The sequence below is a fragment of the Hydractinia symbiolongicarpus genome, chromosome 11 (assembly GCF_029227915.1).
Source record: "Hydractinia symbiolongicarpus strain clone_291-10 chromosome 11, HSymV2.1, whole genome shotgun sequence".
Classification (NCBI taxonomy): Eukaryota; Metazoa; Cnidaria; class Hydrozoa; order Anthoathecata; family Hydractiniidae; genus Hydractinia; species Hydractinia symbiolongicarpus.
The window spans coordinates 24531418-24547259 of NC_079885.1; the positions used below are offsets into that span (position 1 = coordinate 24531418).

The 15842-nt window shown below is 34.4% G+C and overlaps 1 protein-coding gene and 1 long non-coding RNA gene across 2 annotated transcripts; one reads left to right on the plus strand and one right to left on the minus strand.

Annotated features, from left to right (window-relative positions):
* The first annotated feature begins 7608 nt into the window (after nt 1-7608).
* On the plus strand, nt 7609-10283 carry LOC130614281 (uncharacterized). The gene is made up of 2 exons (XR_008975843.1): nt 7609-7975; nt 9395-10283. It is a non-coding gene; the product is annotated as an uncharacterized LOC130614281 (long non-coding RNA).
* Nucleotides 10284-12793: 2510 nt separating this feature from the next.
* On the minus strand, nt 12794-13658 carry LOC130614280 (P2X purinoceptor 7-like). The gene is made up of 2 exons (XM_057435702.1): nt 13153-13658; nt 12794-12965 (listed from the first exon to the last, which is right to left on the minus strand). The coding sequence occupies exons 1-2, from the start codon at nt 13329-13331 to the stop codon at nt 12794-12796; spliced, it is 351 nt and encodes a 116-aa protein (XP_057291685.1). The 5' UTR covers nt 13332-13658.
* Nucleotides 13659-15842: the final 2184 nt, after the last annotated feature.

The following is a 15842-nucleotide window of genomic DNA, read 5'->3' on the forward strand; positions in this document are numbered from 1 at the left end:
AAATGTGAAATCAAAGATTTTTATGTTAAATGATAAAGATAAAGTGAAATACAAAACGGAAATTGGTTGGAAAACAGGAACTGTGCACTTAAGGGCTGGAAAAGCAAGTGGAAAGTGTAGGAATTGGCTGAATATTGTTGATTAAGTTGGAAATGTTAAGAATTTAGACTGGACAAAGGTTAAAGAGTGGGATTTTACTGAAAAGGTATCACAAGAAGCTTTTATATGGTTGAATAAAGCCAATGAAAAAGAGATTAAGTCTGCCAAGGAGAAGGAATTAAACAACTTTATCAAAGATAAAGTTCTTGAAGAAGTGGAAGATAAAAAGCAAAGTTGCATTAGCACCAGATGGATTCTGACAGAGAAGAATGTTGATGGAGAAAGAATTCTGAAAGCTAGATTAGTGGCACCAGGTTTTGAAGAGTTTGGAAAACCAATCCATGCAGACTCCCTGAATTGAACAAAGAAATCGTTACGTTTAATGTTGTCAATTTTAGCTTCTAAGGAATGGGACTGTAACTCTATTGACATTAAAGCTGCCTTTTTTCAAGGCAAACCTATTGAAAGAAATATACACCTTAAACCACCTAAAGAGTTCCAGAAAGATGGATATGTCTGGAAATTGAATAATATAGTCTATGGCCCTGCAGATGCATCTAGAACATGGTATTTCAGAGTAAAGAAGGAACTTTTAAAGGTTGGAGTTGCAGTAAGTAAATTTGATGCAGGATTTTTCTACTATCGAAAAGATGGGCGTCTACATGGAATTATGACAACCCATGTGGATGATTTTTGTTGGGGTGGTACCAAACGTTTTTTAAACAATGTGATATTATTCAGACCTTTAAAATTGGTACAGTGCACAACACAGCATTTCAATATTTGGGATTAGATTTGATTAAAAGAAAAGATAGCATTATTGCATCACAAGATTCATATTTGCAGAAGACTACAGTACTCAACATTGATAAACACAAAGATAAAGATGAATTATTGAATACGAAACGAAACGAAAATATGATTTGAGAGTATTGATTGGACAATTAAATTGGTTGACTACACAGACACGTCCAGACATCCTTTTTGATTGCTGTGAACTAATGGGTAACATCAAAGATGCCACTCTTTCAAATATGCGAAGAGCCATCAAAGAGCTAAGTGTGAACCTGTGAAATTGAAATTCAAGGCAGTTGGAAACATAGAGGAAGCTAAACTTCTAGTATTTCATGATGCATCATTTGCTAATCTAAGGGAGAAGGGTCTGAAGGTGGATTCTTAATTTTCTTAGCGAATCAACTAAATCAATCACTATCTCTCATTTTGTGGCAGTCAAGAAAATTAAAAAGAGTAGTTAATAGTACGCTTTCTGCAGAGACCATGCAATTGATCGATGCTGCTGGCAAAGGATATTGGATTCGATGTTTTTACAAAGAAACTTTCAATATTGCATCATCCATTCAATGTTTAACCGATAGTAAAACACTTTACGATGCTGTACATTCCACAAAACAAGTTTTGGACAAGCTTAAGAGTAGATTTGGCTATTTTGAAAAAGAAATGATTCGAAAAAAAGACGTGAATCAGATACTCTTCGGCAGCTAATTGTAGGGGGGGGGGGTGGGGGTGGGGGTGTAATATCAAGGGGGGGGTCGATATTTTTGGGAAAGATTATAAACGGGAGGGGTGTTAATAAATGGAAATGGATGGTGATTTTTTTAAAAAAAATTGCAAACGCCCCCCCCCTCCCCCCCTACAAGTAGCTGCCGAAGATTAACATGGGTTTCAAAAGAACAGCAAATCGCTGTTTATCTTACCAAACGAGGAGCTTGTTGCAAGAATCTTCTTTTTGCGGAGAGAAGCGGAGGGCGCGTCAGCGCCCGGAGCGTAGCGGAGCCCATTTCCTCATTAAATAAGCCAAATATAAAAGAAAAAGGAAGTACGGTGGAGAGTATATAGGATTTCTATACGATTTCGTCCCTATACATCAAATTTATAAAAAATTCTGCCATTTTATCAGTGTTGCCCAGTAATTTTATCTGGTCATTTGTTGGTAAATTTTCGTAAATATCTGATTGAGCGAGACAACGTGTTTTTTACACGGCGATGGAGTTTTTGTTGTGTTTTAAAGATGGTGCTAAACGTAGTCAGCCAGCTAGAAGCGAAATGATGAGATTTTTCAAGAAAGAAGTGGAGGTTATGATCACTGTTTTTTAAAGGTTGTGAAAACCCCTTACATACACCTAAAGCTATCTAGCACAACAGTAGCAGCTAAGCTAGCATAAAACTACCAATTTAACTAGCATAAAAATGCTTATTAAGTTTTCTCTTATGCTAGATGATTAGAAGATCATAAGAGAATTCTCAAAAATCCGTCCTAAGACTTTAGGACGGATTTTTGAGCTAGCTAGCTGCTACTGCACACAGTGAGTGATGTCCATCACATAACTACTTTGTAGTTTTATCCAGCTCCACAAAATGTGTTGGCTCTTGACAAGTTTTTCAAATGTATATAAAGAATGACTAAAAAAACTTAGCAAAATCAACAAAAGAACATCGCTAATTTTTCCACATATAATACTTCCTGTCAATGTTTATAAAGACATTGACATGGTCACATGTTACCGACACCAAAGGTAATTTTTTTCAAGATTGGATGACAGAGAAGTGTTGGGGAGAGGGCAGGGGGAGGAGAGTCATATGATTGTGGAGCAACATCGCACCACCAAAACAGTGTGCCATCTCCCCAATTTTCCTTACATGGCTTGGTTTAACCCAGACCTAAGGTAACATTCACTTGCCCATAATAAATCGCCACTAAGGGGAATTGAGCCCCAGTCTCTCAGACAAAGTGTGAGAGTTAAAACCCTTAAGCCGCGACGCCACAATAATTATTTACATAAATGGTGGTTGACATTGTGAAACTGTGTAATTATTATTAGATAATATATTTTCCTTATTTATATAGCTTGGGAAGAAATGACATTTGTATTGTGAATAATGAGATATGACCTGGGTCTACGAAAAGATTACCATACAAATTTAGCAGCACATTCTATGGTCATAAAAGAAGACAATATGTTTCCATAGTTATATGTCTTTTTTTCATTTGTTATATATTTTATACTAAGTAGCAGCATGAACACTAACTATGAAAAAGCTAGACAAAAACTTATAAAAACCTAAATTAATGTTTGTTCCATTTGTAGTCAAACATGTTAACCAATTTGATTTATTTATGTATGTAATAATTTTATTAAAAGCACTTCTTTTCTTTTCTTTCTTTTTCTATTCCTAAAAATGATTGCAAAAAAAGTTATTAAGTGTTTAAATACAGTTTGTTTAAATGAGAAAGATATCTGTCTGATATATTTTTTAAAAACATTCATGTGCTGACTAAAATTACTACAGTGAGGACTTGTCAAGAAAAGCCATAACAACGCCTAGGGAATAACTTACGTTTTGCTTATGCTAATGGGGTTAACAGCTTTGAAGTTAAAGTTTTGTCAGTAAGAAGTCCGTGTTAAATATCAAGTGCTTTGTTACCTGAACTTTGACATTATAGAAAAAGTTATAAACGTTTCGAAGGACTTAAACTGCTTTTACACCTACACACACTACATATCTTACCGTGGAAAGTTTATCATTTCTTGAACATGATAGTTTAATTGGGATTAGAAGAAAGTCATTGAGAGAGAATCCAGAACAACGGCCAGGAAGATTAAAGAAACCATCAACAGTGTAGAACGTAACAAACACATAAACAGCATCTCGTATCAACTTCCTGAGATTTGGTTACCAGCCCTACAGAAGAAGTAGTTACCTACGGCTAGGTCCGAAAATGTTAATTACCGTAATTAACTGTAATTATCAGCTCGTTTCTGATTGGTTAATTTTTATGAATTTCGATCCTCTGCTATTATATAAACATGCTGAACATCATTTTACTTTGCCCGATTTTTGGGTTACCACATGCGCCAGTACCTGAAGTGGGTTAAATTTCGCGAGGTCAAAAAAGTACATTTCGTGAGGATTAATTTTTGCGAATCGGTCGTTTCCAAATATTTCGCGTGGGAAAGTTTTCGCGAATTGACCATTCTCTAATCTTTCCCGAAGTTTTTTTTTTTCGCGAATCACAAACTCTTAGGACATAATTTTTATTGAGTGTGGGGTTACCATTGCAAGTAATAAATTGCTTTTGTAAAGAAACTATGTATTCTCTATAGTAATAATGTTACAAAGATCAATATGTCATCACAGATCTGCTTCACCATCAAAAAAAGACGAATCAAATAAATAAATAAATGCGTGTGAAGTAACGGTCACCATTCCAGTATTAAAGGCCATTTGCTGTTGTAACGCTATGAAAAAATGGTACAAGAACTCTATTGGGAACCAAAAGATGAAGTAATAACAGGTAGTTTTATTAAGAAGAATGCTAAAGCCAACGTTCAGTTTGATGCACAGCCGAAAGCAAAAAGGAAAACTGATCCTCTTTAAAAACCCGCAGAATGCAAAGACATTCGATCTTTCTTTCAGAGACTGTAAACATTGATTTATGTATACTGCAAGCACGAGGCAAAAACAAAAAAGATTAAACTTTTACATGACTTACAGAACTCTATAAAAAAAGAAAAAAAGATGAACAAAAATGTTGTTTTTAAAATTTTTGCGTGGATTTATTTTCGCGAATGAGCCCTTTTCAAAATTTTCACGAGGATTAAATTTTACGAATTGGACTTCTTCAAACTTTTCGCGAGTACTTATTTCTGCGAATATGGCTAAAATGCGCGAAAATCGCGAAAATTAGTCTTCGCAAAAATTAATCCACTTAAGGTATTTAATTTATGCGTTGGCATGCATTTAAAACAACGGTCGTATGGTGATAGAATTTGGTTGTTACACCTTTTTGATCACTTGACGAGATTTAGTGCATCCTGTGTTATTTGAAGTAAAAGGAAAGAAATTATCATTAACTCAATTTTTAAGATCTGGATTTCCATATTTGGGTCTGCTAAAAAGTTTTTAGTGGATAATGGTGGGGAATTTGATAATGAGAATTACCGAGAATTTAAACATCAATATTGTTACAACAGCTGCTGAGAGCCCATGTAGTAATGGATTTGTTGAGCGACATAATTCCACATTTGGTAATTCAGACTGTAAAATGATGGACAAGCCCAATTATTCATTAAAAACAGCTGTGACATGGGCTGTTGCTGGTAAAAATTCCTTAAAAACGTACATGGCTTTTCACCAAATCAACTAGTGTTTGGCAGCAATCCCAATTTTCCAGTTATAGAAGTGAATGATCCACCAGCTCCAGAAAGAAGGGCAAGTAGTCAAGCAGTTGCTGATAACTTGAACGCATTGCATGCTGCAAGAGAAGCCTTTATAAAATCTTAATACTCTGAAAAGCTTAGAAGAGCCTTGAAACATGATATAAGACCTTCAACAGGTGCGAAGTATGTAACAGGAGATAAAGCATACTATAAACGGAGATCTGATAATACTTGGAATGGCTCTACTACTGTGAAAGGACAACATTGTTAGAATGCATCAATGCAGACTACGATTGAAAGAATAAAAATTAGAAGCACATGTAGAAAATTGACAATGAAGAAAAACAGGAAACTGGAAAGAAAATATTCGAAGATGAGGAATTAAGTAGTGAAGCATCAATTACTAACAGTGGAGTTAATAATGATACAGGTATGGATACTTCATTTGTAAATAAAAATTTATCGAAGACAAATGTGAAAGCAAAGATTTTTATGTTAAATGATAAAGATAAAGTGAAATACAAAACGGAAATTGGTTGGAAAACAGGAACTGTGCACTTAAGGGCTGGAAAAGCAAGTGGAAAGTGTAGGAATTGGCTGAATATTGTTGATTAAGTTGGAAATGTTAAGAATTTAGACTGGACAAAGGTTAAAGAGTGGGATTTTACTGAAAAGGTATCACAAGAAGCTTTTATATGGTTGAATAAAGCCAATGAAAAAGAGATTAAGTCTGCCAAGGAGAAGGAATTAAACAACTTTATCAAAGATAAAGTTCTTGAAGAAGTGGAAGATAAAAAGCAAAGTTGCATTAGCACCAGATGGATTCTGACAGAGAAGAATGTTGATGGAGAAAGAATTCTGAAAGCTAGATTAGTGGCACCAGGTTTTGAAGAGTTTGGAAAACCAATCCATGCAGACTCCCTGAATTGAACAAAGAAATCGTTACGTTTAATGTTGTCAATTTTAGCTTCTAAGGAATGGGACTGTAACTCTATTGACATTAAAGCTGCCTTTTTTCAAGGCAAACCTATTGAAAGAAATATACACCTTAAACCACCTAAAGAGTTCCAGAAAGATGGATATGTCTGGAAATTGAATAATATAGTCTATGGCCCTGCAGATGCATCTAGAACATGGTATTTCAGAGTAAAGAAGGAACTTTTAAAGGTTGGAGTTGCAGTAAGTAAATTTGATGCAGGATTTTTCTACTATCGAAAAGATGGGCGTCTACATGGAATTATGACAACCCATGTGGATGATTTTTGTTGGGGTGGTACCAAACGTTTTTTAAACAATGTGATATTATTCAGACCTTTAAAATTGGTACAGTGCACAACACAGCATTTCAATATTTGGGATTAGATTTGATTAAAAGAAAAGATAGCATTATTGCATCACAAGATTCATATTTGCAGAAGACTACAGTACTCAACATTGATAAACACAAAGATAAAGATGAATTATTGAATACGAAACGAAACGAAAATATGATTTGAGAGTATTGATTGGACAATTAAATTGGTTGACTACACAGACACGTCCAGACATCCTTTTTGATTGCTGTGAACTAATGGGTAACATCAAAGATGCCACTCTTTCAAATATGCGAAGAGCCATCAAAGTGTTACAAAGAGCTAAGTGTGAACCTGTGAAATTGAAATTCAAGGCAGTTGGAAACATAGAGGAAGCTAAACTTCTAGTATTTCATGATGCATCATTTGCTAATCTAAGGGAGAAGGGTCTGAAGGTGGATTCTTAATTTTCTTAGCGAATCAACTAAATCAATCACTATCTCTCATTTTGTGGCAGTCAAGAAAATTAAAAAGAGTAGTTAATAGTACGCTTTCTGCAGAGACCATGCAATTGATCGATGCTGCTGGCAAAGGATATTGGATTCGATGTTTTTACAAAGAAACTTTCAATATTGCATCATCCATTCAATGTTTAACCGATAGTAAAACACTTTACGATGCTGTACATTCCACAAAACAAGTTTTGGACAAGCTTAAGAGTAGATTTGGCTATTTTGAAAAAGAAATGATTCGAAAAAAAGACGTGAATCAGATACTCTTCGGCAGCTAATTGTAGGGGGGGGGGTGGGGGTGGGGGTGTAATATCAAGGGGGGGGTCGATATTTTTGGGAAAGATTATAAACGGGAGGGGTGTTAATAAATGGAAATGGATGGTGATTTTTTTAAAAAAAATTGCAAACGCCCCCCCCCCTCCCCCCCTACAAGTAGCTGCCGAAGATTAACATGGGTTTCAAAAGAACAGCAAATCGCTGTTTATCTTACCAAACGAGGAGCTTGTTGCAAGAATCTTCTTTTTGCGGAGAGAAGCGGAGGGCGCGTCAGCGCCCGGAGCGTAGCGGAGCCCATTTCCTCATTAAATAAGCCAAATATAAAAGAAAAAGGAAGTACGGTGGAGAGTATATAGGATTTCTATACGATTTCGTCCCTATACATCAAATTTATAAAAAATTCTGCCATTTTATCAGTGTTGCCCAGTAATTTTATCTGGTCATTTGTTGGTAAATTTTCGTAAATATCTGATTGAGCGAGACAACGTGTTTTTTACACGGCGATGGAGTTTTTGTTGTGTTTTAAAGATGGTGCTAAACGTAGTCAGCCAGCTGGAAGCGAAATGATGAGATTTTTCAAGAAAGAAGTGGAGGTTATGATCACTGTTTTTTAAAGGTTGTGAAAACCCCTTACATACACCTAAAGCTATCTAGCACAACAGTAGCAGCTAAGCTAGCATAAAACTACCAATTTAACTAGCATAAAAATGCTTATTAAGTTTTCTCTTATGCTAGATGATTAGAAGATCATAAGAGAATTCTCAAAAATCCGTCCTAAGACTTTAGGACGGATTTTTGAGCTAGCTAGCTGCTACTGCACACAGTGAGTGATGTCCATCACATAACTACTTTGTAGTTTTATCCAGCTCCACAAAATGTGTTGGCTCTTGACAAGTTTTTCAAATGTATATAAAGAATGACTAAAAAAACTTAGCAAAATCAACAAAAGAACATCGCTAATTTTTCCACATATAATACTTCCTGTCAATGTTTATAAAGACATTGACATGGTCACATGTTACCGACACCAAAGGTAATTTTTTTCAAGATTGGATGACAGAGAAGTGTTGGGGAGAGGGCAGGGGGAGGAGAGTCATATGATTGTGGAGCTAGCTAGAAATTAAGAGGCATCACCAAACACCCAGAGGAGTAAATATTTAGCTACCGCTGGGGCATCACGGTGCTGGATGCAATTTTTGTTTAACATGTAAATTTGTAGTCGTCGGATTCTAAACAAAATGTAGACCCATACACTATTTGACGTTCCAAACAGACTACTCTTTCGCTAATACAGCAACAGGATCATGTGTCTTCAAATTAATTTTATACACTAGTGCGAGTCATGTTATAGAAACTGAAATTATTTCTATATATATATATATATCAGGATTAACACCAACATCCATATTTTCTAGTAACAATTTTTTTTAATTTCTAAGGAGTGGTTCTTGTGCAATCATTAACATGTCCTGAAAATCTTCAAACATCTATATAATAACAGAAAAAATAACATAGAAACATAGAAAATCTTCAAATATATATAAACATTGAACAACATTGAGCTTTTATTTGAATTTATAGTTATGCATTTTATTGAGTATATATATACATCTTTTTTTTTTGAATTAAGACTTCTTTTGTTATTTTTTCTATGTTAGGATAAAACTTTGTTAGGATGTATATTTACATGAAAAAAGAACCTTGTTTCTACTTTTCAGTTAAGCAAACTTTTCGAAGCAAAATAACACAAATAAAAATGTACATGCTCAGATACATTTCGCCTGCAAATTTGCCATCCAATTCGCATTAGAAAAATCCTTCGTAACGTTTTGTAGCATCTTCTGATTTGTTTTGTTCTAAATGAAATGTGTCACTGACCCATATAGAATATTGTGTCCAGAATAGACTGTGTTTTTGCTAATAAAGAAGCCCCATGACATATAAAAATTTGTGAGTAAAAATTCTCCATATATAAAGCCTCAGAAAACAGTATAGTCACTGTAGTTCGATCTAACCCGCATCCTTCTCTCTCTAGAGATGAAGTAGAAGAAGAGGAAGAAGTGACTGACGTCGGTCGTCTACGACAGACGTGAAGCTACAACTTCAAAAGTTAACATAAGTAACATATGGTGTGCAGAGAGTACAAAGTTTTGACTCATTTTGGTTATATATTTTTATATTTTGATTTGTTTTTTGCTGTTGTGGTTAATATTGCAGTTCTGAGACACTTGTATAAAGAAAACTAAATTTTGATGTTCTTATATATATATCAGACTTTCTGTACATGTGTGGCTATAATGTGCAACTATAAAAGTATATATGCATTCATGCCCTGTTGGTCTAATGGCTATGACACTCTTATAAATGAGAGATCCAAGTTCGAATCCTGGACAGGGCTAGGAAAAACATTAATTATGTTGCACATATAGCTATATATTGCAGTATTAAGGATATTATATTCCGTATACTATGATGTATATATATATATTCTGATTTTTACCCTGACTTTTTACCTTTGCCGCAGGGATCTGTGTTGGGCCCCTGCTTTTTCTTTTGTATATTGATGACTTAAAATCTGTCATCAATTCAAACCACCACCACCTATATGCAGATAATACAATAATTATTTCATCCCATAAAAACTTGGATACCCTTGTCTCGCAGGTCGAGTTAGAACCTTCGCAAGTCGACCTCTGGCTGAATAATAACAAAATTAGAGCCAGTTGAAAAAAGTTGAGAACAAAACTATCAACTATATCTGTATTCCTTTTATATTTCTTAGTTCATTGTGTTTTTCTCTGTTTTTTCTCTGTCTTAGGAATCTAACAGGACCCATGGAAAAAACTTGGTATATAATATACAAGCTTTTGAATGGCTATCCTGTAAAAAATATTCCTTTCAAATAAATAAATATCATACCGACACTTCTTTAACCTATTGGTAAGAAAACAGACGCGGGATACTGTTTATTTACATTTTAGTAGTTTTTGATTCATTAGATTATAAAAAATACGTAATGTCATTGGCACGTGAAATATTGCGTCCGGAATAAACAGTGCATTTGCTAATACAAAAAGCGCTGGGAACTAAGTTTTTCAAAAACAAACATTTTTTGCTTTGATTGGACAAAATAGATCACGTGAACTTTTATAAAAAACGAAAAATTTTAACTGTGATTGGACAATATCTTGCCTACCCCTGCCTTGCTGATTCCTCTTCCTATTTCCTTGCCTGCCTTTGCCGTGCAACGCTAAATATATTGCCGTGCCCTTTCCTTAATGCCTTTGCCTTGGCAACCTCTCCGCAACACTTTCTATACTGGTTACATTGGCAACTAGTGTACTCGAACAAGAAAAAGAAAGATAGAAGAGATTTGAGGAGAGATGTGTACATAGTTTAAACATTTTTGTTGTTTTAGAGTTGTGTTTTGTTAATACTAATCATTTCGGGGTTGTATTTCGTTAATCCTGCCACAATATGGATTGGTCGAAGTTGCTGTCTACGCATTAAGAAGGTAAAAGTTCCAGGGATCAATAGTAGCCAACGAATCTCTATTACATTCTAGAATTGTTGCTTATTGAGATTGTAAGAAATTAAAAGTAATATATTTTGTAATACATAATTATAAGTGATATATTTTGAAAGAGCTACAATACGGCTGTTGGTTTTCGACTTTAGTGGTTTCAACGGAAGTCAACTAATGGCGGTGAAAAAGTTTATGATCACTGAGGACAAAAACAACAACTTAAATCATCTTACATATAATATTGGGTATTACATAAAAATATAAAGCAGCAAATTCATCATAAAAAATTAGTTATTCATAAACAGGTTGTCTAGACGTCTATGTAGTTCTAGTGTGTATAATTTCTTACACTTTGACCTTTTCTGTGCTTCGTTTATTACACGCCATTTTTCGAAATGTGCGGGGTTGAGCTTATTGAAGCGTTTCGTAGCCATTTTAAAAAAAGAAAATTGAGATTTTAACTAGTTTCTTGATGGTAAATGTTTGAACTTCCAGAGTGGAAATGTGTTCCACTTAAGCTGAGGTGGGATAAAAAATAGTATAACTGAGCGAATGGTCACACTTAGCACAAAGTTGAGTTATTATGTGTGCAGCAAGTTCAGGGGGCATGTAAGGAAAAGTCCTACTTATCCAGTGTTTCATTTACGCCTGACAAATACGACATTATACTGTAACTTTAACCGTAATAGTCAAAGCTGTTCTAACAATTTCAACAGATTACAGTTGCATGCGCCATACATGCACTATTTAAACAGGTTGTACCAATAATAATGACGTTTGTTTGGGCGGGCGTTTGTTCAAAACTCATACGAATGAATACTCAATAGTGCAGTTAACTGCACAGTCGTTGTTTTTTAACAACTAGTTTATACAAACATGGCTGTCATTGGCACTGCTCTTGAACTTAAACTTTTACAATCAGTCATAGATGATAGTGGCTTCAAGAACTGTCTTGCTGAATTAGAGGAAGATGGATACAAAGTTAATACTGTAGCAACCGACCGCAATAGGCAACTTGCAAAATGGCTGCGTGTAGAAAGGAACGATATCAGCCATAAATTTGATCCATGGCATTTTGCGAAAAACATTAAATCAAAACTGAGACCACTTGGCCTAAGAAAGGGATGTAAAATTCTGCAGGAATGGATCAAACCCGTCGGTAATCACCTATTTTGGTGTGCTGAAAATTGTGATGGAGATGCAGAAAAGTTAGTGGACATGTGGAAATCATTGTTACACCACGTGACAAACCGTCTCAAATTTAAATGCTACAAAAAATATAAGCGTTGTGCTCATAAAAGTTACACTAAAGAACAAGTAAGACGAAAAAAGTTGGTCGAAAAGGATAGTCCTGCTTATAATAACCTGGAGAAGGTGATAATGGATGCGAAAAACCTAAATGACATGGTACATTTGACGAAACCTTATCACACTGGAAGTTTGAAAGTATTCCATTCCCTGATAAATTGTTATTCACCCAAACGCCAAGACGTGATGGCCTCGCGGGTAAACTTAGCTATTCTCGATCACAACTGTAACGTAGACAGAAAGCAGGCTGTTATCACTAAGGAGAGAAGTGGTTGCGGCGCTTTGGGCGAGAAGTTGCTTACGGAGGTAGTGCAACGAAAACTAGGTGGCCAAAACATCTACAAGAAAGTAGAAAATATAGAAGGCAGATTTGACACTCCAAGGAATATTGCGTATACAGATCGTCCAGAAAAATTGAGTATACATGAAAAAAATAAAAAAGTAAAACGATTTTCTAAGTAGATTTGATTTGTTTGTTATACACTTTTTTATAAGAACAAGGAAATTTGGCTTCAGCCTAAAGTGTTCCTATTTTTTTCAATCATTCAACCTCATTGTTCTTATAAAAAAAAGTGTATACGTAAACTAAAATTACAGATTTTACAAATCTACAAAAGCTTTGAATCCTGTATATTTTCCATCTTTTTCTGGGAAACTTTTACGAATTTTTTTCACAACGCATGCCGGTATAACAACTCTACATCCTTTTTCCAGTGTTTCATAGCAATGCACCCAAGCCGTATATTGTCTGTATGCTGAAAAGCGTAGTTGTCTAAAAAGAATATAATATGTTTTGTTGTTGTGGAACCTAGGCCTTACAAAATGTTGTATATATATTTTTAAATATTCTTTGACTCACATTCAGTAAACGAACTTTTATGTAGATAAAGAACGCATTTTTTTTTCGCATATGAAGTAATATTTTATATTTGTTTTGAAAGGTAGAATAATAAGCTTACTTGTTTTGAAAAGATTTTATATCCTTGAAATTATTTTGATATCTGCGGTGTCTAATGCTTGCTGTCTCTAATACGGTGCGATTTAAACAAAGAATATTACAAACTTTATGCAAGGTAATACATGTATTCTCTTCCAGCTTTTCTCCCAGTAAAGTTGTAACTCCAAACAACACTTGCATTCTTCAACAGTCATTAACTCGTGTATATCACATTTTTTACACTTACACCAATGTAAGTTTTCTAACCTGCTTGAGTCTAAATCCTCATCTTCGTCGTCGTCTGAAATATCATTCGCAGTTTTTGATGAACAAATGTTTTTCAACTGACTTTCAGTATATTCAGGTTCGTTATCATAACACCCTTTGCAAATACTTTCATCTGTTTCAGAACTATATACTTCGCTATGTTCACTAGCACAACTACTTTCTTCGCTGCTATCCACGACTAAGTGATTTTGAGTCTCGCGGCTCATACGTCATAATTCTGTATGGTTCACGAGGAACCGTGAATGGAGTACACGGTTAATTTCAGAAAACCTTAGAATTTTAATGGGCTAAAACAGCCTAAATAATGAAAATTAAGAGTTAATTTTTTTTCAATAGTTTATTTAGATGTTATACAACGTTCTTAATTTTTTTTTTAACAACATTTTTTTTTGACCTTAGTTTCCCTTTAAACATTAAGTTAAACTTGCTGCGGGGGAGGTTGATGTAATTGTTGAACCTAGAGCACTTTGACATAAACTCGAGGTTTTAATCTCAAAGAGCTCTGGGGACGAGAATGATTGATGTGAACTTCTCAAATTTCATTTTAACTTTTTAACATTTTTTTGGTAGCTAAAAATTTTTTGTTGGGGTGATTACAACACAAAATGAATAAAGTAGTAGTAGTATAGATTTGAGACCAAATGAGGTAGTCCTAACAGAAGTTCTAGCTAAAAGTTTAATGGATTTACTTCTTGTAGAATGATTAGATGAATGGCAGACCAATTCAAAAATATCACAAATATTACCTGGAGAATGAAGATTTATAATAAAAGTTAAAATAATAGTGAGAAATTTTATAAGATCTGAAAGAGTAAGAATATTAAGGTTAAGAAAAATAGGATTTCATGGTAAGTTAAAATTAGAAAAAGTAATGATTCGGAGAGCAGCTTTTTGTAACTTAAAAATTCTACATGACTTTGAAGTGAGACCCCACACTTGCGGACTATAAGAAATATGAGAAGAAAATAATGCATGGTAAATTAAAAGTAGGATATCCTTAGGCACATAATATCTTAGTTTGCAAAGATCTCCATTTGTTTTTGTTAATTTATTGTCAATATAAGATATGTGAAAATCCTAATCTAAAAATTCATCTTTTAATATACCTAGCTAGATATCTTACATGAGATGAAAATTCAAGTTTTTTTCTATTTAATTTCAGCCTTGTATTATAGTTGACTGCTTTATTTCTCTGCCTAAATAGAATGACTCCAGTCTTTGCTATATTTAATGCTATTTTATTTGCAGTTAGCCATTTATATATACATTTTAAATCTATATTTAAATGCTTCTGCATTTTTATCAGATTATGGTTAGCATATAACATGCAAGTGTCATCTGCAAAATGAAAAATTTCTGAAAAAATTATTGAGTTAATTAAATCATTAATATAGAGTAAAAATGAAATAGGACCAAGAACGGAACCTTGGCGAACTCCATGTTTGATAAAACGTTTTTTAGATTTGGTGTTAGTTAGGGAGACATATTGTACCCTATCGCTGAGATAGGAGCGAAACCAAGAGTTTGTTACACCTCTAATTCCATCATGTTCAAGCTTTGAAAGGAGAATTTCGTGTGATACAATATCAAAGGCCTTTTAAAGGTGATGTGCTAGCTGCGGGCCTATACTTGGGTATAGTCACCCAACTTTTTTTTTCTTTGACTAGCTTTATGGTAATTTGCATAAAAAATGTAGCTAGCTAGCTATCTAGCTAGCTAGAGAGTCATTGTTGCCACCAGTGTGGCTAGCTTTGCAGCTACAATACCATTGATGATACGCACTAGTAGTACTCCAAGCTTTTCTAATACACTTCAAAAGGATATTTACTTTGTGTTCTTAGATTTAAATCTCAACAAAAATTAGCAAATATTTGTAGACATAGGTGTTAATGAGTATGAGTGTTACTTAAACCTTCGAGATAAATGGCTGGCCTGAAAATATCGAGGGATGATATACCCTGTCTATTATTTCCAGGAGAGGCCATGGTAAAGGGAGGACACGGTATTCTGTGCAACATCGCACCACCAAAACAGTGTGCCATCTCCCCAATTTTCCTTACATGGCTTGGTTTAACCCAGACCTATGGTAACATTTACTTGCCCATAATAAATCGCCACTAAGGGGAATTGAGCCCCAGTCTCTCAGACAAAGTGTGAGAGTTAAAACCCTTAAGCCGCGACGCCACAATAATTATTTACATAAATGGTGGTTGACATTGTGAAACTGTGTAATTATTATTAGATAATATATTTTCCTTATTTATATAGCTTGGGAAGAAATGACATTTGTATTGTAAATAATGAGATATGACATGGGTCTACAAAAAGATTGGCATACAAATTTAGCAGCACATTCTATGGTCATAGAAGAAGACAATATGTTTCCATAGTTATATGTCTTTTTTTCATTTGTTATATATTTTA